The following is a 26,645-nucleotide window of genomic DNA, read 5'->3' on the forward strand; positions in this document are numbered from 1 at the left end:
GGAAGCAGTAAGGAAGGGCTTGTTAACAGCCATTTTAACAAGCGTTACTTGGACACAGAGGGGACGGTGTGAAAACACTTAAAGCACAGGCTCACAGCGCTCTCCAGCTCATCCTTCAACTATTTCACAGGGCACTCAAGGTGATCCATAAAGGGAGAGAGCAGCGGTGGAAAGTACATCTACTCAAGTATTATACCTTAAAGTAGGGCTGGGTGATCAATAAAACTTTATTTTCAATTACGATTTTGGCTTCCAACGATTATGAGAACGAGGAAGTGTTTTCCAAACATAGGCTTTACTTGGGTGGCCCAGGTAGATTAAGCATTGCCCGAATTCCAAATGCACACAGACCAGCTGACCTTTATGATCAAAGTTTTTAAATTTACATTGTGCTGATACATTCCCAACATTAACTTATGCATATCATGCAAGAAAACATTCAAGATGTCATTAGTTGCCATGTGTTTCCCTTGCTCTGCTACTACTTGGGCTCACTGTAGCACAAGTGGAACTGCAAGCTGTTCCGCACAACTGGTACGAATCAACGGCTGTCGGCGGATGTGGAACGCCAAAATTAAGCTGAAGCCTTTTGTCAGACGCTGGGTGACCCAATGCTGAACGGTAAAAACGTAACTCAAAACACAAAAAAATATATAAATGTTGTCAAATCAAAACAGTAATAGCCCGTACTTTGTTGTAAGCACGTAGATGAGTGTGTGTGTGTGTGTGTGTGTGTGTGTGTGTGTGTGTGTGCGTGTGCGTGTGTGTGTGTGTGTGTGTGTGTGAACCTTTGGGAAACAGTGCAAGATAACTGAGATAAAATCATTATTGCGCCGCATTCCGTTTCGCAATGATGCTCTCAGTTTGTCTTGTTTGTTGTTGAAATCCAGGCATGTTTTGTTCAGCTCAAGGCAAGATGACAGAAAGAAAGCCTTCGGGTCAACAAGAGAGGACAACAAACAAGAAACCAAGTCAGCCGTTTGGACACACTTTGGTTTCATGGAGTCCGGCAAGAAACAACAACAAATACTGTGCAAGATTTGTTGCACGGTGATCTCTACACCACAAGGAAACCAACCAAATTTTTAATTATTTTTCTAAAAATGCATGTCTCTAAAGTCAATGAGAAAAGGTGTTAAATCATCATGATCTCAGTATTGACCAAAATAACCGAGATTATGATTTTTGGCTGCATAATCGAGCAGCCCTACGTTCAAGTACAATCCTGAGGCAGGAATACTGGTTCCTACAGATGAAAGAAATAGTTCAGCATTTTGGGGAAAAGGCTTATTTGCTTTCTTTCCAAGAGTTATATGAGAAGATTAATACAGGAGGGAATTAGCTTAGCTTAGCATCAAGACTGGTGGCAGGGGGAACAGCTAGCCTATATTGTTCTCTCCATAAATCAAAAGTACACCTTGCGGCACCTTTAAAAATGACTAATTAATCTTTTTTCAATTTGACATTTCTATTTGTGATACACAAATGGATGTAAATGTGCATGTAGGAAATACTTCTTCGACCACTTGTTGGAAGAATTTTAGTGAACATAAAGTGACGAACCACATTGAGAAAAAACATTAACATGACACAAATGAAAAATAACACATCAGACAAACTTAGAACACAACTGAGAGGCACAACCTCAGTTACTTCCTACCTGCCTATGAGTGTGTGTATGTGCATTTGTAAAATAAGAGTGCAAAGCCGCAGACACACTAAGGGCTCCTCTCTAATGCAGTAGCATTAGAAGCAGGCCAGGACCTCCAGGTGTAAGATGGCGAGGTATTTATCTCATATTGCTCCACTGGCAGACAACCAGAGTCTAATACTGAGCCCTGCTCTGTCCTCCCCACACACACACGCACACACCAACACACACGCACACACCAGTGACACCACTAATCCTTTGCACGTACAGTGTGTTAGCTCATGCGCGTCATCCTGTGCTGATGCCCATGTGCTACGACATGAGTGTGTGTGCGTATGCATGTGTGTTTGACATTGTGTGTATAAGACAGAATAATGGAGAAAGAGAGACCCCCTCCTCTCCAACCCCACCTGGCAAGGAGCAATTTAGCAAGAATGTAGCAGAGAGGCCTAACAGGAAATCCCTGCTGTCTCACCTGCGCTGGCCCACTAAGCTGTGATAGTACTGTACAGACACCCTGCTAATACCCTCTTAAAGCACTCACCACTGCCAGGCGCAAAAATTAAGGAGAGAGAGATGGATCGATGAGGAGGAGGGGATGAAAGGATGAAGAGGAGTGAGAGTGAAAGAAGGCGGATAAAGACGATGGGAATCATTCCTGGGCTTGAGCATTTTAACACCACAGACATGCTGCTCCTCAATTTTCTGAAACTTCTCCTCCATCAGCAGGTCTGTTACAGGAAATACTCTATGACTTTATCAGCTGGCGCACACGCTGAGATGACAGACAGCTAACAAGTCCCGGTGATTAACCTCTCTCTTCTCCTTTAATTTCCTCTCCAATTTTCCTTTCCCCGTAGAGTCGTTCTTCTCCATGTCGTCTTCCAACAACGCCTCTCTCTCTCACCCCGTCGCTACTACGTCTCTTTCAACACTCCATCCCTCCAGCCATGCTCCAAACTCTCCAGGAGTTTTCCTACTGCCGTTTAAAGGTGCGGGTCCTGTGGCGAGACAAAGTGACGTGTCGGTGTAGGAAATCCCTCAAGTCCTCAAGCCAGGTCGTCTTTGAGAAAGAAGGCTCACACTACCCCACTATGACTTTGTAGGTTTGTGGATTTCTGTGTGGATTTGTGTTTAGATGTGTTGAAGCTGTTGCAGTGAACGAATGTCCCCTGCAGTGATTTAGGGTGGCTCAACAGCTTGGTATGAGGTTATTAGCTCAATTTTTTGTTTTCGTTTTTGCAAATGACTTCATGAAGTAATGAAGAAATTTGGTGGTTGTGTTACAGTTGCATTATCTCCTGCGGTCGTCAATTTACCCTCATGTGACTTTCCACTTCATGTCTTTGTCCTTTTCCCGCCTTTTCTCTGTGTACATTTCATTAGCCCTTGTGTATTTAAGTCTGTCTTTTCGCCTCTCTTTCTGTCAGTTCGTCTGTTTTCCTCCTGGTGTTGTTCATCTATGTTTGCTCCTTGCGTGTCCTCAGTGTTCCAGGTTTTGCTCCCTGTCACTTTCTGGTTTGTGCTTTGTTTTTGCATTCTTAGTTTTTTCTTGGACTCTCTTTTATTGCCTTTTTGTTGCCAGCCATTTATTGCCTGCATTTAGATTTTTTGAATACTGGCTTTCTAAATAAAGCTCGCCTTTTGCTTTTTGTTTTTTGTCAGTAGCCTGTTTTTTCAATATTGCGGTTATCTCGACAGCCATGCAGGCTTTAGGACAACTGAAGTACCGAGTCTCTCATTCCTACACATTTTTTGTAGGATATGAAAGACAGAAAGAAAGTGAAAGGTAATGGAGAGATGTAGAGGTGCTCACTGCTGTCCAGTGTGGCCCAGTTCAAATCCAAAGAGGACATTGGAGATTGCATTCAAGCGCTCCTCAGATAAGATGAATTAAAAACACATCTATACTGTATCACTCCGTCTTTTCCCAAAACCTCACTTAAACTTTCCAGCCCTTCACTCAGCACCGTATCATTTTAAAAAAAAAAATGACCTTGATATGTTTTCAAGATTCTGTGGTTGCAAAACTATTAATTCTTGGGAATTTCTTTAAACAAATAAAGCCACAAATTATCTGACATATGCATGCACACATGCATATATTCAACAGTTTTCTACATGCATGTACCTGCAATTAAACATGCAACCATGCACACAAGTGCATAAACACACACGCTCATTCTCCTTGACTTCCTCTCTCACGCTTGCAGCGACTGCCAAATGTGGATTCTGGACACTGGTTAGCAAAGTAAAACAGAGGCTTAAAGAAAACAGCTTCTCTGTTTGTCCTCACCTCCCTTTTTCCTGCCTCACATTTCATCATAAAAGTTTTTCTGGCAGGCGAATCTGCAAAGGTATCAGGCCCAGTGTCGGCTCTGGGCCGCGATAAACAACATAGGGACTATATGAGTAGACCACAGTCATAACGGCAGAACCAGAGACGATGGGGGAGACCACAGCAAAGGCCTGGGGACGCACTGATACTTGCATACTCGCACACTGACAGTTGCACTCTTCCTCACCCACTTAGGTGCGAGCATAGTCATAGGATGACCAAAGAAATCCTAATATGATCTCCTAGCTCTATCCAACCGTCACATATGCACACACTTCAAGAGCTTTACTCAGTCTTGCTTCTGTTCAAAGTATAAGTTTTAATGTCACCTCAGCTGACAACAACATCATAAAAGTTGTTAAACCCCAAGAGTGGGTCTGGTGGAGTGTATGCAACGCCTGAACTCAGGTCTGCTCAGGCTGCTGCAGTGCATGACACACAGCTGTGTGAGCGATTCACTTCGTCTGGCTGTATGACGTCCAACCAGCCTGTGTAAATACAGCAGAGGACAGCCATTACACTTAATTTATTTACAGGCCTGTTCTGTGAAATATATCATCAAAATTTATGAAATAATATTCGACTAATTCATGTTTGTCTAACTGTTAATGTGGCCAAGTCTGGATTGTATCACTTCAAGAGGGAAGGCTATTTCATTTCAAGATGATAGTGGACCACCAGAGAGTGTCCCATATCAGCTATAATCAGTCAACTATCTATAAACCACAAAACTCTCATATGATGAATAAGGAAGCGAACGAGTGTGGACTGCTGGGTTCAAACAGCCAGTTGCTGTTAGGTATGCTTTCACTCTGACTAATGTCTGTATTATTACAGATTGGTGAAAGGTGAATAAAACCCAGCTTATGAAATACATGTGTTTACATTATATACACTGTACTGCCTCACACCTGACTGTGGGCACCTTTTACTCACACAGATGTAAGAAGGAGTGGTGCTAAATGATCCATAGTTTCCTGATGAGGCAATAGAAACTTCCAAGAGATGTCAGGAGGTCACTGTTGAAGGTTGTGAGGTGAGACAGCCTGAAGACCACAGAGGGATTTTTTTCATATGAGTGAGATCATGCATATACTGTACGTGTGTGTGTGTGTGTGTGTGTGTGTGTGTGTGCGCGCGCGCGAGCACAGGTGCAAAGTCAAACAGAAGAATGAGGAACTTCAAGGATCAACTGTAAATAAAGGCTGAGCTTCTCTAAGACCCTGCGCTGATTCTGGGTCCCTTCAATTACACACACGCATACAACACACACACACACACACACTGCATATAGAAGTACTCGCCAGACATGACGACACCGGGGCTGATCTGTGCGGAAATAAGGGATGCTCCCTGTAGTGCGTCTTAGTCTGGGTGTCATTTGATGATGTGTCATCAAAGACAAGGATAGGGCAACAGTCAGAGCTCTGATCAGGACGGATCACCTTAGGGCCGGCTCGGGATAATAAGCGGATGTAAACTGCCTCACAGCAGGGGCTGCTAGGTGGAGAGAGGGGCACAGTCTCGTTGTACACTCCGACATCTGTGGATCAAACTGTGGCAACACAGCTGTCTGCCCACAGGCTACAGGGAACATGGGAAAGTGCGGTCATAAAAAAAAAGACAAGGACTCATACACGCACAAAGAACTCCCAGGATCCACTGACAAAAGGATCTTTGTCATCACAATGAATGAATGTTTTCTGCCAAAGCATAAAAGTCAATCATGGCATGCTTTTGGTATTGTACCAGAGGATGGATATATGACACAGAAATGTTAGGGACTCACCCCGAGTACCGTCACACTAACCCTGACTACGCACAGCTGCCTCAATCCCTCTTTCGCCCTCCATCCATCATCATTACCTCCCCACCCAACAGAGATGGACACACACACACAAGATACACAAACACAACACACATTTGCGCATATAAAGGAAGAGACGCTGCAGGCGTTCCCCCTCATTAACACTTGCTCCTTCTTTGATTATTTTTCCTGATCATTTCCAGCGCCGCACGCCAGTTGCTACATCCTCTTTCCAGGGAATCCATTTCCTGTCAAACCACACTGCACAGTAACTCTGGCAAACATGTGCAGAACAATCGCAGGTCTGCCGTGTACTGTGGGTGCCTGAAATTAGATTGATTTCAGCTTGATATAAACCAGTAAAACAGCTCCTTTTCTGTCATTCTTCTGGTCTGTTTTACACACCCTCATGATCACGTGGTACAGAAAACACTGAACAACAACTTAACGAATAAAAACTGACATAAGTGAACCATCTCTGTGAGGAAGGAGCAAGCGCTCGCATCCACTGCTTTAAAAAAACAATTCCAGCATGTGAGCCTTGCGCAGATGAACGGTCAGTCTCACCAAAACACTGTAGGATTGACAACGGTGTAACATTACTGTAAGGCAGTTGCATTTTTAAAATGCAGCAAACAGCTTCACATGTATCCATGAGTTTTTCTTCTTCAGTGTCAAAGCAAAAAGCTTCCACACATTACTTCTCAAATGTTGTCATTATTATCTGTTCAGCTTGGCTCACTACTTTCCTCTGTTTTGCATTGAGAGACAAAAAATTGTCTCAGAGCAACAGGGAAAGTGAAAGATGATGACAGTTAAAGGAATATAAGACACAGCCTGTTGCACACTGTGAAATGAATTTGGCATCATTATTATTACACTGAATATTTACTGCAAGTTGTTCCCATATTATGAATAAAGTCATATCTGACATTACCAGGGCTGCTGACTAAAGTTACAAAAATTGGGGACCTTTTTGTTATCAAAAAGATATTATATAGAGCTCTTTAATTCTTTCCTCACTGACACATTTGCTATTATTTAGCCACATCACATGCAAATATCTGAAAACTATGGTGCAACAAAGAACTTTGTCACTATCAGCCTGCAGCATGCAATGTGCACATATCTGTTGTCGATAATGTAGACAACATTATCGACTATCTCACTGTTACTGCGCGGACATCATAGGAGGGAGAGCAGGGTGGCTCGTGCATCTCATCCATCAGCAATATAAATCAACAGTCAATGAGGCTGCTACACTTTAGTCACACTGTTGCAGCCAGTTAAGCTCTTCCCACTTTTCCAACTATTCATACTCCTGCAGCTGCTACTTTAGAAGAATTAAGCCTTTTTGACTAACCTTAAAATATTCAACATCTTTCATACATGATAGGTCTTATTCAACTTTTAAAGCCAGCAATGCAGTTTAACGTCAGCTTTTCAACTTTCAGCATTCACACAGCTTTTTCTACAGAAATGTCTTTCTCTAGTTATTAAAGGGAAGATTTTAAACACAAGTGCACCCCTCTGTGTACTGTGGCTGCTTAGAAGAAACAAAAGAAGGAAACCGATGATTGTACCCGACATCTACACTCAACAAAAACAGAACCAGGCAACCAAACACTCTTAAAACTGAAATGTAGAAATGTTTCAGATGAAACATGCTGGATTGGGGTAAAAACAAGTTTGTGTGAGTATATCATTGCATATGTGTGTGTGTGTGTGTGTGTGTGTGTGTGTGTGTGTGTGTGTGTGTGTGTGTGTGTGTGTGTGCATGAAATTAGAGGTTAAGTGGTCTGAGCAAAGCAGGGTGACCCTGAGGGGAGAGGAGATCAGAACAAAAAGAAAGGAAAGTATTGTGTCTGGCGGTCTCTATCAGCACCTCACTGCCTGCTGGTTAACCAGCCACTGACAGCAGACCAAGAAAACCCGTCATTACCCTGTGTTTGTGTGTTTTTGTTTAGTTTCTAAATGTGCAAAAATAGAAAAAAACTTACAGAGAGCACACACACACTTCCCAAAGACCTTCACGTAGGATAAATCATCCCACAAATGAATTTTAACCCAGATGTCCTTGAACTTAACGGCTCATATGAACTGCAGTATGTGTATTTATTTTTAAGACAACACTAATGTGCATATGCATAAGTAGCCGTCTGAACACACTCTTGTGTTTGTCGGCTCCTTCGTTCACGCACTTATATATCCCGTTCCCTGTGTAAACCATTAAATATCTCATCCCCATTGTGACCCCTATAACTCCATTTTATGGCTTTTCCACATGGCCTCTGAAGAACTCGCGGGGGCTTTATTTTGGATCGTGCCATGTTTGTTCTGGGGGGCCCCGCCGCTGTGCTACTCACACTGCATCCCAAACCGCACCACCCCATGAACCCGGGTGGAGGCTGTTGGGCCTGAGAGTGGTGGTCACTCAAGTTCACATGAGGTCACATCATAGCTGGTCTGCAGTGATCCAAACTCATCACATCAAAGTTTATAATTAGTGGTCAGCTTGACACAGGAAATGTTTTCCATGAGCTCAGCCACCTCAATGTTGTCGTTAGTGCATTCATCAAGTCCTCACCAATGTTAAATAAGTCCGACACTCTTCCTTGCAGTGGTTCTAACAGATGGGGGATGAGGATGGACGGAGGAGAAGGTGAATTAGGCGAGAAAATGTGTGGGAGAGAAGACAGATGGAGTCAGATAGTGTGAGGGAAGAGAAAATATGGACGGAGGGAGCAAAAGGGAATGAGGCAGAAAGAAAGACAGAGAGTGAGAACACAGCAGGGGGAGAGGACAGGGCGGAGTGTAACCAGGTTGAGACCACATCTTTTCTCCGCCTCACTACGTATATGAACCATCAATCAGCAAAGAGAACAAGGAAAGATCAACAAAAATAGTCCAGCAGGGACCATAGCACACCGTCCCCTCGCATCGCTCACTGACAAAAGCTCACAGCCTCCTACATCCATCAAGCAACTCCATTCTCTCACTTCTTACTTCCTCTTTGCTCCATCTATCTTTAATCATTCCCTCTCCCGCTCCAGATTCTTCTTTTTGTTTTTCATTACTGTCGCTACGGTTGATGTTTGCAAGTCATTTCTGAGTAATTTCTATCTTTTCCAAGTCATTACACTTCAACCTCAAAATCAAAACTCAGCAGAGGTCTCCTGGCAGACAAACTGCGAACGCCAGTGATGAAAGAGAACGCAGGACGTTTAAGGGTCACATCTGAGAAAGTCAAAGTGAAACACCACAGATTGCTGCCTGTAAACATGGACATGTTGCCACATCGCAAAACGTGCTGCTACACGTCTAAACTTCTGTTGACATTTAGTGGGAAATAAGCTATCAATTGTTATATTACAGTGTTATTTATGTGTTACTTTGACTTGAGCACCTTGAACCTACTTCAGGTCTGGATTTCCCCTGTGTGGGTAAGTGGCCACCTGCGAAGTGTGTGAGTGATGAGTATGTAAATCAAAGCTTATCGACCTTCACAAAATGAAGCCTCAGCTAATATCTGCCAAAGACATTAAACACAAAATGATCTGTTGCATCAAAATATTGATGGCAATAACTCTATGAAGGATTTAGTTACGACACAAGAAGACAGCAGAGACAGTAATAACAGGTCACAGAGAGAATGCCAAGAAATTATTTGTGCTAAGAATAAAATTTCTGCAATACCTTTTTAACCAATGAACCACAGACAGGATCTATTTTTTTGGTGAAAGTAGAGAGCAGGATCAGACAAAGACAGTTGGAGGGTTCAAGGCTCGAACAACCATCCTACCAGCAGCCGATCCAGTCCACACTCACAAATCATTTCTGGGGATGCATTTGCTCAAAAAACTCCACAACTCGACAGCCAACATCCGTCATGTGATTCCATGTATGTGTGCGTCAGATGTGTTGTCCAGGCAAACATGTTCTTCATAGCTAAAATGAAAATAACCATGTGTATGAGCCTACCTGCATCTCACTAATGAAAAAATAAAGCCTTTCTGTGTCAAATACAGTCATGCATACAGTAAGTTATCTGCAAAACTCAAACTTCACTCACTGTTATATAATGTAATGCAATGCAATGGTTATTATCATCAAATATTATCATTATTTTACTAATATGCACAATTAAATTACTCATTGACACAATTTCTTCATCAAATCTTTTTGGTGAAATAAATAAAGGGACTTTGTCCCCCTTCAAGAGAGACATTTTAAAAGAGCATCTGTTACTAATGTAAACAACTGTCAAAGATGTATTTATTTATGTGATTGCATTCACCCAATGACAACAGTGTTGTAATAAGCAGGCATGTTTTCTAAAGATTGTGTCACATGGCATAATGATTTTGTATAAATGTTGCATGTTAACTTTTATTTAGTTGTTGTCATGTTTTGTAGGATACTGTGCAATGTTCATAACACACACATGTCAGTGGCATTTCAATTTGTTTTTTTTACTTGTATGTATGTATGTATGCCTGCTAGCATGTGGAATCTGATTTTTCTTGTCTTTTTTCTCTCTTTCCAATCCTTTTTTATGATTCAATTTTTTTCTTTCCTTTTTTTTTAAAGGACTAATGTAGTATTTCCTCTGAGGGTTTTTTTGTTCCCTCCATCACATCTTCTGTTGCTCGTGTGTGTTATAATTTGTATTATTTGTGATTGTGTAAACCAATAAAAACAAAACAAACAAAACAGAAACAAAGAATATGATTAACGGCTCCAATAATAGCACAATATTTCAATTTTAAGTTTCTTATTCAAACGTCAGAAAAATGTGTCATTAGGAACATTCCCTTTTAAGTCAGAGGCCCTCTTGAAGAAAGTTCTACTTTTGTTTCAGTAATATAGGTCACGCTTAATTCTTGGCAGCAATTATGTTTTTTTCATTGTTGCATTGCAATCTTTTTTTTCAGTACTTTATACCATGCAGCCATTGTCTTGAATCAATAAAATCTCAAGGAATCTGAATCTGAAAGAATGTCACTCTGTCTGGAATCTCAAATCAGAACCAGAGGACAAAAAAACAAACTGTTTTCCTGATGTACAGTAAATAAATCTGAGTCGATGTGCACCTTAGCTTGTCATCACATGCACCAATTGTGACTAGGAGCAGCTGAATCAAATAAACAGGCCCACACGCCTCTTTCAACATTATGTTCCCAAAGAAAACTAAACAAAGTCAAAGCGCATGCAAGTCCCTTTCGCCACCGGGATTTGGCCTGTTTCTTTGTCGCTGGCTGGTTAAATATGCAGGAAGGTCTCTGATAGGTTACCTGAGCTGCTGGAGTATCGTTACAGCCCTGCATTGTCCTGATCGGGGCAGGAGAGACGCATACGCATACTGTATTAAAGGGTTAAGTTTCCACAGACGTGGGCAGCCGACTCACAATGCTCGCACACACACAAGCACACACTCATTATTTTCCACATTTTCCAGTTATCTGGAGACGTATTCAATCACGCCCATTTAGGAGCCGTCCTTAACTCTGACTGACAAATAAATACACTTCCATTTTCTCATTGCCTCACTCACAGTGCCCCCTCTGTTTGCTGACTGCTCCCGTCTTGGTCCCATCCTGATGTGAATTGCTTTAAGAGACAAGTGTCGGTGAGATGAAGCTGCTCCTCAGGTCTGGGACACACCAGTCTGTCTCTGGGGGAGTGGACTACTGTACCAATCACTGTCATTCATGATGAAACCCACCCGGCACACACACACGAACATGTATATGGGGAGGGATATGATGGGCTAGTAGCAGGAAATCTTGGGCTCTTGAGGAATTTTAAATGAGACTTCGAAACAGACCGCTGAAGGGATATGAAGTAATAATTAAAGTTGATAGAAGGAATGAGGTGAGAAGGGAGATCCTGTGAGAACGGCTGCGCTTTCTAGCCGAATGACTGACAGACAGTAAAGGAATGCAGGACCATGGCTGGCTTCAAGCGCACTCAATATCTGTACTCATCCTCTGGTTTGCCCACTTAGCCTGGGAAACCCTAGCCTCTCCTAAGCGGGGGGAAAATGCCACTTCAATAGCAGGAAAAAACTACTCGAGACCGGAGATGAGAGTCGAGCAATCAGCACTGACAGCATATGTGTTTGTGTGTATCTGCGTGTGTGTGTGCGCTGCAAGAGCCTATGAGAAGTGTAAAAGAAGACTAGTGAGGACAGTGATGTGCCCAGTGTCGGGAGCGTTACAGTCAATCATGTATAATTCCCTTGTCACGCACCCACGTTAATGCATAAACACGCACCACCTGCCCACTCAAGGGCATCACTTTCACTTCAGCTTCGGCTGAGTCATTTACTGGCTCAAGCAAATACAAGTATAGTCTGCACCACCAAGAATTATATGTTTTAATGGTATAATATTTATGTGTTAGGCAAAAATAACTTTATATGTAAACTTTTAGCACTCAAACTGGCATCCGGACCCGAACACTGTACGTCAAAGATTCTGTTTTTGTTTTAAGACATAAATTCATACATTTGATTCATACATCTGCTGCTCTTTTTTTCAGTTCAGTTCTTTATTAATACTCGTATCACTTCTTTTTCATTATGGAGTAATAGCTTTCTAAAAAATATATCATTTTAAAAGAAGAATAATTTCAGAGCAGGAATAGAAGAGGATGTTTTAAATAGATCTATCATTTTTGTAGAGCAGCAACATGTTCACAACAGTATAATCACTATAAACTTAAAGGGTTAACAATTTGTAGCAATTTACATGTATTAATCACTTTTTTATTGACAATATGTGAGCAGATTGTGAAAAAAAGGGGGCCATAGCCTGTCTCTGTCGATTGCCTATGCAAGCCTGTGGATGTTTTTTGTAAGTTGTTTAATGCTGCTGGAGTGTGGATTTCTTTGTGAAGTACTCTGATCGGATTTTCCGCGGCAGTCCAAAGGATGTGACTTTATGCACAATCTTGAGTGCCTCGTCTCAGTGCCTCTCTCCGCTTCGCTAACGGAGTGCAACGGTAGCTAACGTTAGTTTAGAAATGGAGTCCGCTAACATAAATTAAAGAGCGGCTTCCAGCACAAACACAGAAGTTCTACAGAGCCCCTTTAATAGTATCTCACTTGAAACAAAACTAAAATGTCAACACGGCTGTTGACTTTGCTACGCCATGTGTGGTTGTGTGTGTTCTTTTGGTACCATGCACAACTTTGGATAATGGAAATGCAAAAATAAGCATTTTAATGTGTAAAGAACTGAACCGAACTGACTGCTTGGTGAAAACAAGGCTTCACTGACAATCGGAAGAAATTCAACATCTCGTAACATCTAATAAGCTTCATGACCTTTAACTTAACCTGCCTTACACCCCCACACACAAACATAGACTTCCACATAATGTACTGTATTCATTTTGCTCAGTGAAGTTTAGTACCTTAAACCAGATATTGGCTGTATGACTGCCTGATTAATGTTGGCAAACTTTGGCCATCTATGTTACAGTGCATCATGGTTAATAGTTTACCTCAGCTGCACAAAGTTTTAAAAAAAAAATAGCTAGCCACCAGTGGTCATTATTTTCAGCAAATCAGATGACTAAAATTTCCCCCTGACACTGGTCTGCTGCAGCCACCAACATTTGTCATTAAATGTGAGTGAAAGAGAGGTGAAATTTGTAAGTTGAATCATAAATTACTGGAGGTGACGTGTCTCCTGGTCTTGCCTTAAAGTTACACCTATGACAACAGGACACACATGCACACACACCCATTTCTCTAAGACACACAAACAAACATCTACACACACACAAAACCACCCACTGAAAACCAATTCCTTTAAGTATGATGTATTCAGCTAACTGCGAGGGCCAAAATTCCTTGCACATGTATGGACAATTAGGCCTAATTTTGGCCTAAATTGCTTCCTGTAATGATGAGTGGACATAGTTAGTGAGCTGCTCTCAGCTGCCCAACACAAAGGGATCTTAAGTATCAGTTCCAAGTCCAGAAAAATGCTAAATGCTCTCCGATCTCCACCCACCTCACACAAATACACACCTCCATCTCTCGACATACAACCCACCCCCGTCCCTGACAGCAGTGATAAAATCATTAGAACCGCAGCGTTTAGAAACTTCAGAGATGAAGAAGAAAAAGCTGCCAGCTTTCTCCAGCCTTCTGACTGACTGACCCTCCTACACGTTCAAGCCCACTGGTGGACTAAAGGAGCCACACGCATAGAGATTTTTTCCACCCACCTCAACGTCCAAGAGAGAAAGAGAAAGAAAGCAAGGCAGAAGAAGGCAGGATTGTGTACACTTAAGTATTACATCTGAGGTCCCAGCAGGTGTGTTTGTGTCATCTCTCAAGTGTCTATGCATGCAAATAAAGGCTATTTTTCCAAGATCACTGCACAATATCACTGTGAATGTGTTAGTGTTAGCCAAACAGCTTATGGTCTCTGTTGTGCTTGGACTACGAAACTCCAAAGCAAAGGACTGAAAGCCAAAAAAAGAAGTATTACAGGAGACATACACACCAAAATGGACAACACCGAAAACTAAAAACAGTCTTCACATATTCTAGCCCATCCTAATATTATCGTTGCCATAATCAGCAGACATCATAGTGAATGTTTGCATCTGTGTAGGTGGATTTGTCCGTCTGTCCGTCTGGTGTGCGTGACTGTAATGTACTGACCTCTGTCTGCAGCGTATTGGCGCGCTGCTCTTTGGCGCTGAGCGACTCCTTTAGCACCTCGATGTGTTGCTTGCAGTCCGAGTTCTGATTGGTCAGCGTTTCCAGTTTGGTCTGCAGGGCCTGCATGTCTGCCTCCTTCCTGTTCAGCTCCTGCTTTTGCTGTTCTATCTGACAATCACAGAAACACAAGCAGACATTTGTTACGAAAACCTTTTAGTCATCATTGAGTGAACTGATATACTCTCAGATAACTTTGAGGTAAGGTCTCAAAGCGAGAAGAAAGTTGCTTTTTTGTTCATGCAAACATAAATGCACACACACAAACCAGGCATGCTTCCTGCAAATGTGTTGCTGTGTTATATGACTGGATCTGACCAAGTGTTGTAAAGCACACATTCCTTTGAATGAAACAATAGAACTACACATGCTGTGTAATACAGAAATGGGCAATATAAACAAAATTAAACACATCATAAAACTGTAACTTTTTCATGCTACTAAGTCAAATTAGTGTCCCAGCTGGGGTGCCTATGGCTCAGGGGTAGAGCCAGCGTCTTGTTATCGGAAGGTTGCTGGTTCGATTCCCCTGGTCTGCATGTCGAAGTGTCCCTGAGTAAGATACTGAACCCCAAATTGCTCCTGATGTGCTAGTCGGCACATTGCACAGCAGCTTTGGAGCAGGATGGACCATGGCTCGCTGGTTAGCATGCTAACTTCAGTAGATATCTCTGCAACACAATAAATAACACCAATAATTTTTCATTTTCGGTTGATAATTTTAGTTAATTTTTTGTATATTCTTAACTAATATTCTTACATATTGCACCTTTAAAACTATTTTTTGTATCAATTATTTAGACATGAGCTTGTAAGTTTTAATATCTAATTATGTCAATTGTACCATGACCCATTTATTTGGTGAGACGCTACATAACGATATTGAATTATCACCCAGCCCTACATTATCGGTCCTCACCCGGGGGACTCCCAGGCCTACTGTCTGCTTTATGGACACACTAAGCCAAACAGCCAGAGGCTGACAAACACATGCAGGCAGACACAGTTATGGGGAGCAATATTACACTCACATAGCTGACAGATTACAGAATGTTTCAAGGAAGGCCATCAGAACAGGATAGAGAGCCACAAAGGAAATCAAATGCACTAACAGAGGGAGGTCTCTGTGCTGAGGCGAGCTTTGTGCAGAAGATTGTCATCTGTCTACTGGTGCCAAAAATGCACAAAGCTGATTCGGAGAAGAGATTTCTCTAATTGTGTGAGCAGTATTCAACTCATAACAGGGGACTGGACCAGAACATGGCCAATCAGCCCTCACTCAAAGAAGGAAAAAGCCCAAGAGAGCAGGGATGGAGGGGGCTGAATAATAGGAGACATGGGGGGTGCAATAGGTGAGGCTGGAGACTGTAACCCCTTTACCCCTGGACAAAAAAACAACAACTAACATCTGGCTTTTTTTCTTCAGTGGGAAAGGGTACAATCGGCTTTAATTCCGAGGTTAACTGACTCCGTGCGAACATAATAATGTTTGCTATAATGTGTGTTGGAGTTCTCAACTATGGTGCACAAATATTTTTCCATCCGTCTTTGTTCAAGAAGAGCTCGAACATCGTTCAGTCGGTGTTGACTTTGAAAGAGAGACTGAAGATATAAACCACTGTAACACTGTCACTGGCCTCAGTGCTGCTTTCAACTGTTCCCTGTTTTTTTCTGGCGTGTCTGTGACGTTGAATGTGACGCAAACAAAAAACAAAAAAAATAAATAAATAACACAATGGTAAACTCGTCTACTGGGTTTACTCCAATTCAAAAACGTGCATATATGCGCAACTTTTGGTATAAACATATTATATGTGAGACGTGATTGGAGAGGTGAGACTGGTGAGAGGATATAAGGCAGGGAGAAAAAACAAGTCAGAAAATGGGTAGGGAGTGAACTAAAAATATGACCAAGTGATAGAGAATTAGATCATATCAGGAATTCAAAGAATATCGAGCGAAATAATGGGAGATGAGAAAGACTGATGAGAGTGGTACTTCTGCTTGTTCTGTAATCCAGGGCTGTTGGGTGGGGAGGAGGAACTTGGGAGCTGTTCTGATGGAAGACACAATCGGGGACAAGGCCTGTTCCTACAGAGACACAAAGACAAGTGAGACAGCAAGCCACTAAACTACGGCACACAGCCAGCTGGGAAACTTCAGACAGTGTCCCAGCTGGCTGTGTGCTCCTCCACACTCCTCCTCACTCATCCACGCTCCTCAACCACACAGCTGAAGCTTCAGAGTGTTAAACTTTGTGAAGTTCTGCTACAAATGATTTGCTGGATAAATAAATTCACCCGCTCTAATGCCCAATTACCATACTTGAATACATTTTTATGTTCTTTGAAGCCAATTTCGAGTAAACCAAAGCCCAGAGAGGAAACCAGAGAGGGCAGGGATGCTGTCCTCGCTGGTTTCTCTTATCACAGTCTCACCTCAACACCAGTCACCACCACCGCTGAAAGACCAGGACCCCAAACACTTCAAGGATATAGAATGAATCTGCGCATATCCGTGTGCGTGGTGTCTTTCTGTGTAACGCAGAAAGATGAGACATGGGAGAGCGAGGCCAGGGCCGTCGCTGTGATGTATATCGTCCCAGGTCATTTGGGTGAGGAGAGAGCTCTTTCCTCTGTCGTTGTAAGCTCACATTCATCTGTCAGGGCCCCATTCATAAAAACATCTCTTTTATGATTGCATCAGGAACTTCCCCGATGCAATGACAAATGGACCCTACAAAGAGCACCATTAATGAAGCAAAGAGAAACATTTTCACATGGAAAGCAACTTCAAGGACACTCAGCTAGAGACTCTGTGAAACCAGAGACGGCATTTTTTAACATGGCTCCTGTATGTTATGTTCGCACGCATGTCCGTCCATGCACTGCTGGCATCTGTCCTGATGAATAAAACCAGGATACAACACGGGATATTGAAGTCTTAGTCAGGCCTTTCCAAAGCGCTTCCTGCCAGCTAAAGGTAGGACAGTAAACAGACACGATGCACCGTAAGCTGATAGGCCTGAGCTTGCTCTCTCAGACCAGTCACTGATAGGAGAGCTGCACAATGCTTGTTCATCGCACAGGTTAGGAAAGTAACGCACACGAGCTTTCAACAGAAAATGAGAGGAAAAAACAAACTTCTTGGAATCCATGCAACACCAGAAGCTAAGAGCCTCGATAGAGCAGCCAAAAGACACAACATACTGTAACATGCAGCATGCACACAGCAGGTTCTCAAGCAGTTATAACTGATGCATCTACAAAAATGCATCCACGTTCATGCAGTGTGAGGTCGTTTCAGGTGGCGTGCACAGACATTCTACCTTAGTCTTCATGAATTTAGAATGGCTCTTGTAGACCTCCACCTGCTTGAGCTCATCCTGCCTGTCGTCAGGGTGCAGAAGGCCGCTGGTCTTTAACATCTGGACCTCATCCTCTAAGTCTCTGATGTTCCTCTCCAGGGAAGAGATCTTGGTGTCCTGCACCGGCAACAGTAGGCAGGCAAAGAGTCAGCAGAGATCTGACTTTGGAGATTAGGCTCTGGATTTTGGTAAGGGCTATACTATCTCACTGTCTGTTTAGACAATAATCTATTGTTCTATCAACTTATCTCTCTGGAATGTTAAAACCACATGGATACAGCCCGGAAATATCAATAATCATGCAAGTACATCATCGAACTGCTTCAAGTGCTACAATTAGAAACAATAAGAGATAAAGAAAAGTGTTTATCTGTTTTTTAGTATTCGTGGGGCAAATTACACTCTGATGAGTTTTCTGTTTCTGACTGAAGATGTGCAGAGTTTCTGCCGTCCTCTAGCATCATTCCAAAATGTGCTAATACTGGGAGGGCTAAAATCTGCCTACATAGAGGGTGGGGACAGCGATAACTTTTAAAAACAGGGCTAACAGCGAAGCACATTTTCAGTACAGCTGCAATGATAAATTGATTAGTTAACAGAAAGAAAATTTAATTCCAACTATTTTGATAATTGATTCATTGTTTCATTTTTTTTCAAACATAAATGTAAAACATTTACTGGTTCAAGCTTCTTAAATGTAATGATTTGCTGCTTTTCTTTGCCCTTTACGATCGTAAATGAAGACTCTTTGGGTCTTTGGAAAAAGATTTGCACTTGTTTGTTCACATGAAAAGTAAAAGATAATGCTTGTACATAATGAGAAAATAGAGCTTAAGGGATAAGTTCAAACCCCAGCTCCTTTCTCATCTCCGCACAGCTGGTCAATCACAGCGTGAAGTGAGTGAATGTCGGATAGTTGGTTTTAAAAGGTTACAGAAATCATCAGACACATCCTCTCCAATTTGGACATCAGAAAGGTTTCCAAAGTGGACCATCAGCAAGCAGTTCTGATGAAGCATACCAGCAGCCTGAAAAGTATTTTGCTAAAATACCAAAATACTTTAACAGTTGTGTGCAGCCAAGATGTTTTCCTTTGCATGTATCTATGAGGGAATGGAAGGGACTGTCATGGACAGGTCCTGAGGTTGTTTAGCTGCATGGGTTAAGACATACGTTAAATGCTAAACCTTGGAAGAGACGGGAAAGGTAATTGAATAAATGGAAACAGATTGCATGATGCCATCAGCACAAACCACAGGCAACATATAAGCATCTGACCTCTATTACATCCTGTGACATCAGCCCTGCCTAGCTCACTCACGGTGCATAGTATACCATCCTAAACACACAAACAGGCGTGGACCGAGCAAACAGGAGGGTACGTTTAACACACCGACACACACAGACTACATTATTCAATCATTTCCTCTGCTTCACATTGATCTCTGTAGTATAACTTATACTTGATCTCTAATATATGATTGCTATCTGTTTCTGCTCCAGAGCACAGAGAGAAAAAAACATCACCCAGAGGAAGAGAAACAAGGCAAACCCAAAGAAAACACAGAGGGGAATATCAAAAACAACACTGAGTCAAATGGGAATACATGGAAGAAAAGCTGGGCCTCATAACCTCTGAAATATGAATGTGATGGTGCTGCAATCCAACTCAGGAAGAATTTATCATCTGGACAGAGAGAAACAAAAATTCTGTATATTTGTAGCCCATGTTGAGTTGACAGAAGGATCGAGAGGTGAGCACTCGTTACTGTACCTGCCAGATAACGTCAGGATCAAAACAGAAAGGAGGGTTGGTGTTCTGTAATCACAAAACGTAAATAAAAGCCGCTTAGAAAAAAGCAACAGACAAACAGTGATGGACATGACACACTCATACACAGTTGTCATTAATACTCAACAGCATTAACAGAGGACATTTGTTTTCTCATCTTAAGCATCAACATCACTAGAGGAGGACCGCACCACGTCATATGTCAAATCCTTCTGGCAATGTTCGTTTTGCCTTTTTCTAATTAATGCAGTCAGATTTAATGGGGCCTCTGTCATGCATTTACAACTCTGTGGGCATCCCGGCCCAGCACATGTGCCGTTTGTTAATAGGCAGACAAATCACAAAGTATGTGTGAAAAATAACTGTGGTTTTGCTGTAAAGGAACCACTTTTGGAACAAGCGTTTGCTCAATGAAATGCTAAGTGTGTCTGTGAGGGTGTGTGTGTGTGTGTGTGTGTGTGTGTGTGTGTGTGTGTGGGTGGGTGTGTGGGTGTGCACGGAGACACATGTGGAGTCAACTGCATTTTTCACAGCTCGAGCTACTTCAAAGGCCTGAGATGAGAGTGAAAGCTTCCATATGTGACATTTGAAACAAATTGAATAAGTGCTCTACTCTGCATGGGCCAATAATGGCCTTTACTCGGGCATGGTCGCCATACCGACACAAGGCAGCATCAAGACAATGTTTCAAAGATTGTTGGTGCATGTAAGTTTGTGTCTGCATGTACAGGCGAACCAGAGCCAAATCTACCACTGCTCACATTACAGCAGAGCTCATCAATAATTGATGTTTTGTTGGTATGAAGCTGACCTCAAAGTAAACTGGACTACATGCTGCAGCTACACACGAAATAAACTGGTGAACACGTTCTCCACAGCTGATGCTGTAAAAACACTAAAATTTAAGAAGCTGATAACTGAGACTATTACAGCCATACACACTCCTCATGTAACACATTATCATTTCCTCGTCGATCCGCTGTAGGTCCTACCTTCATTTCAATGACAGTCTGCAGGGCCCTAGTCTTGGCCGGATCAGCCTGGAGCTGGTTCCGGCGATGAAGCTCCTGTGGAGGGACGCGGTAAAAATAAGCCTGGCGGCTCATCATCTTTAGCACTTTCCAACACCCACAGCTTCAGATAAGATGCACTGATCCGTCTGACCAGTCCCAGTCTCTAGGTCTTTTCTTTTAGATGTTATCTTCTACTGCGCATCCTTAAAAATTCTTGTTTTGCAAAAAAGAAAAAACTTTCCTCTTATCTTTAAGCTAGTCCCTGTTGGATGCTCTCCGGAGGACTTCTTCCCGTCTCTAACAGCGGATGCCGGTGTCTGTTTTCTCCGCTATCTCTTTTTCTGTCTTTCAGTCTCTATTCGTTTGCAGGAAGGACGCACACTCAGCTATAGGTGTCATATGAGTCCGTTTCCATCACTCTCTCAGTCTCTATCTTTCTGCTTCTCACTTGTCTCCGTCTCTCTCGCAGATGTCTCTGGCACGCTAAAGCTCTTGCTTAGCAACACTTTCTGCCAGCACATGCGCTACACTTCTTCTATCAATAATTAATGGTAGCTCTGACCTACAACTATGCCCACACAGAAGCACACACACACGTTCAAACTAATGGATACACACACAGAAACACACATACTGTTGCACCGAAAGTTAAACAGGCTTTTTGAGCATATTTGGAATTTTGGAAGAAATAACAATATTCTCAACATCTAATATAAACTGCCAATTACAAAAGCCTCAAAAATGACAACAGAGCTAAATCAACACTTCTCTGAAAGAGTGTCAAAAAGAATAAAGGCTTCAGTCAAAAAATTGAGTGAAGCCTGCCAGCCAGTTTACACAGCTACTTCATTCACATGTGAGTCACTGCAACATCTATCCAACACAAAACAACCGTCATTGTTGCAGCTTGGCTTTAATCAGCCTCACACCACCCCACATCCACCTGTAGGCTCTGACTCTTCTCTCAGTGGGAGGGTGTCTGATATCACAACAGCTATCACATATCTGTTCGTGTATGTGCCTGTGCGAGCTCGGAGATGCCAAACTTTACTGCTATGTTGTATTGTAATGTAAAATAACGCTTCCATTATTCATCTGAACTGCACATTCTGAACGTTTGTCAAACTAGTATTTCACCAAGTAAGTTCTGCTAATAGCAAAGCTCTCTATGTCACAAACGCCCTGTTCACACCCAGAAGTCGCCCAGCCCCACCACTTACTGATCTGTTGACCACCAAGCGGCTCCACTGGAGCAGCTGGGGGTTAAAGGGCACCTCAGCGGTGGCAAGTTCTGCTCTGTCAATCCCCACACACATTTATCTTCACTGAACCGCGGGCTCATCAAAGCTTTCGGCCGCCACTTCCAGTTTCACAGAGGATTCATTGCAACAATTGCATTGGATTTCACACTGCTATAGTGAATGTATGTTGTGCTTAAAGTAATCATAGACAAAGTTGCAGGTGCCAGAATAAACAAATCTATACATCTGCACAGTAGGCGATAAAAGTGAGGGCTGCCTCCTGCTGCTTCCTAATTATGTTATAGGCAGCAGAGAGGAGAAAAAACTGCACATGGCATGGACACGCATACAAGCACACACGGACTAATAACTAATATAATGTATGTATGTATAAGTATATAATGTAGCACCTCTAAGGAAAATAAACTGGCTTGAGGGACAGTGAAAAATGAGGGAAACAACCCTTTTTCACCAGGTGCAGATGGATTAAAGGACAAGGAAACTGCAGTACAATCAAAGCCAAAACAATTAGAAAAAATGACAGACAGTGGGTAAAGACAAGCCGTCAAAATCAGACAGACAACGTGTGAAGATGGGGCATTTCTATAAAGGCGGCTTTATAGCAGCAACAAAAAGATTATTATTTGTCAAAAACCTCATTGTGTTAATAGTTTGTGAAAGTACCAATTGTTATTCCTACAGTATTGTCATAAATGTATATTGAGGTATTTGGGGAAAAATATTCTGATATTTGATTTTTTTTGCCGGTCTGAGCTTTTACGGGGTGCTTTTGAGGAGATTTCAAAATGTTGAGATATATATTGGGTATCATAACAAAGCCAAACATTTGTGATATTATAGGAAGGACGTATGGCCAGTTTTCACAGTGAGTTGAAAGGAGATGAGACTAGGGCCTTATCCTCTTCAGTTGTGGATAAGGAGGGATTACAGCTGTCACAGCAAGCCTCCCACAGACGGGCATGCCCACCGCTGCCACACTCCTAATCTTCTACTGACCATATGTGTGTTAATGTGTCACAGTGAAAGTGTGCCTGTCTTTTTGTCTCCCTGGGCACATTGGAGCATTAATTCATCCCATGGAGAGAGTGTGTGTATTGACTCCTTATCAACAAATGGTTAGAGTACAGTTAAGAGTACAATGGGGGAAATTAAGTCATGCAAGAGAGCATGTCGTCAAAGAATGTCTCCTCTGCTCCACATGTGTCAGAGGACCGAGCATATGGAATGAATAGGATCAAACGTAACACTAGAGCAATAAGTGCCGGCATCCTGAATGAAGGATACGGTCAAAAGGTTCAATTCTAGCCTGAAGGCAATGGTGTCATATATGCCATGCACAGACTAGAACATGCACAGATCACACACACACATTCATCAATCACATTCCCATCCCTTCTCCATCAGTGAGAGAAAAAGGAAACAGATTTGCTTGCCCCAAATGTGTCCTCCTATCAGCTCAATGGCTTTTGAAAGAGCCGTTTGAAAAAGACAAAGGGAAAAATCAGAGGGAAAGCCTTGCAGAGGAATAGGGAGGGGGGTGAGGAGAAGGTTTGAGGGGTGTAATTTTGTCCCGATAAAGTTTTCCGCTCGAACATTCTGGGAGATCAACAGAGCGTGGCGAGTGTGCGGGGTGTGGTGGAGAGAAGGGAGCATAGGGAGTGTTTGCTGATGGTATTTACAGTGGTCCTCTACTGTTAGTTGAGAGGGGCTTAATTAGCGGAGGCTGAAAGTAGCCAATCAAGATCCTAAAAAGCCCCACCCGGAAAGGGCTTTTCACCAATTAACCTAAGCAGAAGACATAGCACATCAGCCTTGGGAGAAAGAAAGAGAGAGTGGGAAATGATGACGGACAGACGGAGATAGAAATGCAGATGCGAAAGGAGAGAGGCGAAGACGTCAAAATGTCTCAGCTGATAGGCTGGTGGCATTAGAATATGAGCGAGAAGAAAAAGCAGGAAAAGAGACTCCAATGAAGACGGATTTGCTGACATGAACTTTAAGAAAGTTTGAAAAGGCTACATTTCTGAAGTTCCGTCACTGTTAAAGAGAGGATGCGGGGGCTCGGCAGAGAGGGCCGGCCAAAAACCACAGCAGGACTTCTCAAGCTAGTCATACTATAGAAAAAAAAAGGGAGCCACAAGTCCTTTGCCCTTAGGGTCTCAACACTCGGCCAAATCCACAAACTCAGTCATATTGATCGAATACTGAGAGAGACGTCATGTCCAGAGCCCCTTAGGACCATCTGAAATCCGCAGCACGATACGTACAGTATGAAAGTAGATATGCCATCTCCAGTACTAATCTCACAGTGAGAGTGTGCATGTATGTGTGCACGCCCTTGGCAGCAGGTCAGAACTGGGTAGGAGCAGACCAGTGGTGCGGCTGTTATTATTGGGTCTGCAGGGACCTGGCGGCTGGGGAGAGCCGATTAGGCCCAGATTTATGCCTCTCAGCATGAGTGTGTGTGTGTGTGTGTGTGTGTGTGTGTGTGTGCCATCACACAAAACTTAACTCACAGTTAGTGCAAGGAACCGCCACAGATGTTAAATTCTAATAGAACACTGCCGCTTTGTGGATGTTATTAGCACTGCAAACATTACATTTTCCAGTAAACATTAAGAGGAAAAGAAGAACTAAAAAACACAACTTAATATATGTTTGTCAAGTGTGACCATTTTATCTCAAGCGCCAAGAATAGGCTGACATAAGATGTGCCAGTGTTCTGTGTGAAGTCTGTGCAGCTGAAAGCTGACAAATCTGAACAGGAAACACAAGTGAGAGCGCAACACTACACACACACCATCTCCTGACAACACACATCAGCAGGTGAAGGACTGATGGAGCTCTATATCCAGACATACTGCACACAAGATTTCCATACAGAAATAAAGACGGACAGCTGGTTAAAGTAACTTCACACCTGGTCATGGTCTGTAAGCCCAGAGAGAGAAAGGGGGGAAGAGATTTCAGTTCTCTGAGGACCCCTACTCTGATATGCACCATATAGGCCTACAGTGATGATTTTGAGGTACAGTACCCGTACTTTACTTGAGTATTTCCATTTTCTATTACTTTATATTTCAACTCCACAACATTTTAGAGGAAAATATTGTACTTTTAACCCCACTACATTTATCTGATAACTTTAGTTACGAGTTACTTTGCAGATTACAGGCTGCATCAAAACAATCAATTTATCTTGTGACCGCTAACTGCTGCATACTCCATCTTCTTATACATCAATGACTGTAGATACTGTTAGCTTGTTAGCTCAGTTAGCCGTGCGGCTAGCCAGACCACCAGCAGAGTGTTGTTGTTTACACCAATAGCCCAGGAACTTTGTACCATTCGGAGAAAGAGGTTTTCAGGCCCGGGGCTAGCTGGTTAGCATGCTAACTTCAGGAGATATCTCTTCAACACAAGACATCTTTGACGTAACATCAAAACTTCTTGACATTCTGTTGAAAATTTCAGTTTTTAATGTTTTGAACTAAAATGCTTACATATTGCACCTTTAATATAAATTTTTCACTTTTACTCAAGTATGGCTTGGGTACTTTACAACACTACAAGCCTATAGGTTCATTCATTTGCAAACCCAGAAGTTAAAATATAAGCACAAATTTAAGGTGATAATCGTCTCTTCAAGGAATACAGAGAAAGCCCCCATGCCAACATTCAGCCATGTTGAAAGGACAAATAAAAAGCAGAGGTGAACTGAGAAGGGAGGCATTTATTATCCCAGCTCCAGCTAAACAAGCTGAGTCATTCAAAGGAGAGTAATGGGCGCAGTAATGAAAGGCAGTTGGGCTGGTTTCCTTTGCAGCTAATCAAAAGAACTAAGAGTAGTGCCCCCTAATAGAGGCAATAGCTGCACTTCCATCACCGACTCGCCTTCGCAAACCATGACAAGTGCAAGCGTAAGGCCAAATTACCACTTCGACACATAAACAAAGGCAAGAGGCGTTCACAGGAAGCAGAGTGTTTCTTATGGTTAAATAAGTGCATAGAAATCCTTCAATTAATATGTAATCAGGAAAACATTTAATACTCAAATTCCACGTCCAACTTGACCCTTCTTCACCTCAATGTTAATAAACTACATTGTTTAATCCTTTTAAATGATGAATGGCGTTGTGTGTGTCTGAATAATTAAAAAACACTTTTAAAAACTGTTCTGATTCTTATTATTCACTACTGGAGGTTTATTCACTACAGTTCAATACGTAAAAGTAGCGCAGTTATTAGGAACTATTTTGATACACTACTCATTTGTTGTACATAAAACAACATTGTCAGTGAAGCTGGAACATGCATTTAATGCATCAACAGTATATCATTCATTATTTTGAATATGTTTCCCTATGATTCCTATGATTTGAGGGCTAGCTTGGTAATTTTAAAATTTTATTTTTTTTTAAATTATTTATTTTAGCTTATATGTAACAGGCCATGCACAGTGTTAAACATAACTCTTACAATCTGATTTACATATAATCCAAACAATAACAATACAACTGCAAATAGCAATTGAAATAGCTTTCCAGTACATGAACATTGAGTCTGGCACGGCTAACAAATCAATTTGTTTCACTTTAAGTCACTCTTTTAGTTTGGTGTAAAAACTGAAAAATTAGCAGCTACACTGCAGCTTCAGCTGGTCATGCACACACTT

General features: G+C 42.2%; 1 protein-coding gene across 1 annotated transcript in view; it reads right to left on the reverse strand.

Moving 5' to 3' along the window:
- Positions 1 to 26,645, reverse strand: part of LOC141000099 (ERC protein 2) — a 122,914-nt gene that overhangs the window by 88,223 nt on the left and 8,046 nt on the right. The window contains 3 exon segments of the mRNA XM_073470732.1: positions 14,480 to 14,647; positions 17,865 to 18,020; positions 19,678 to 19,722. Coding sequence (XP_073326833.1) covers positions 14,480 to 14,647; positions 17,865 to 18,020; positions 19,678 to 19,722 — 369 coding nt within the window.

Source organism: Pagrus major, chromosome 7, assembly GCF_040436345.1.
Source record: "Pagrus major chromosome 7, Pma_NU_1.0".
Lineage (NCBI taxonomy): Eukaryota > Metazoa > Chordata > Actinopteri > Spariformes > Sparidae > Pagrus > Pagrus major.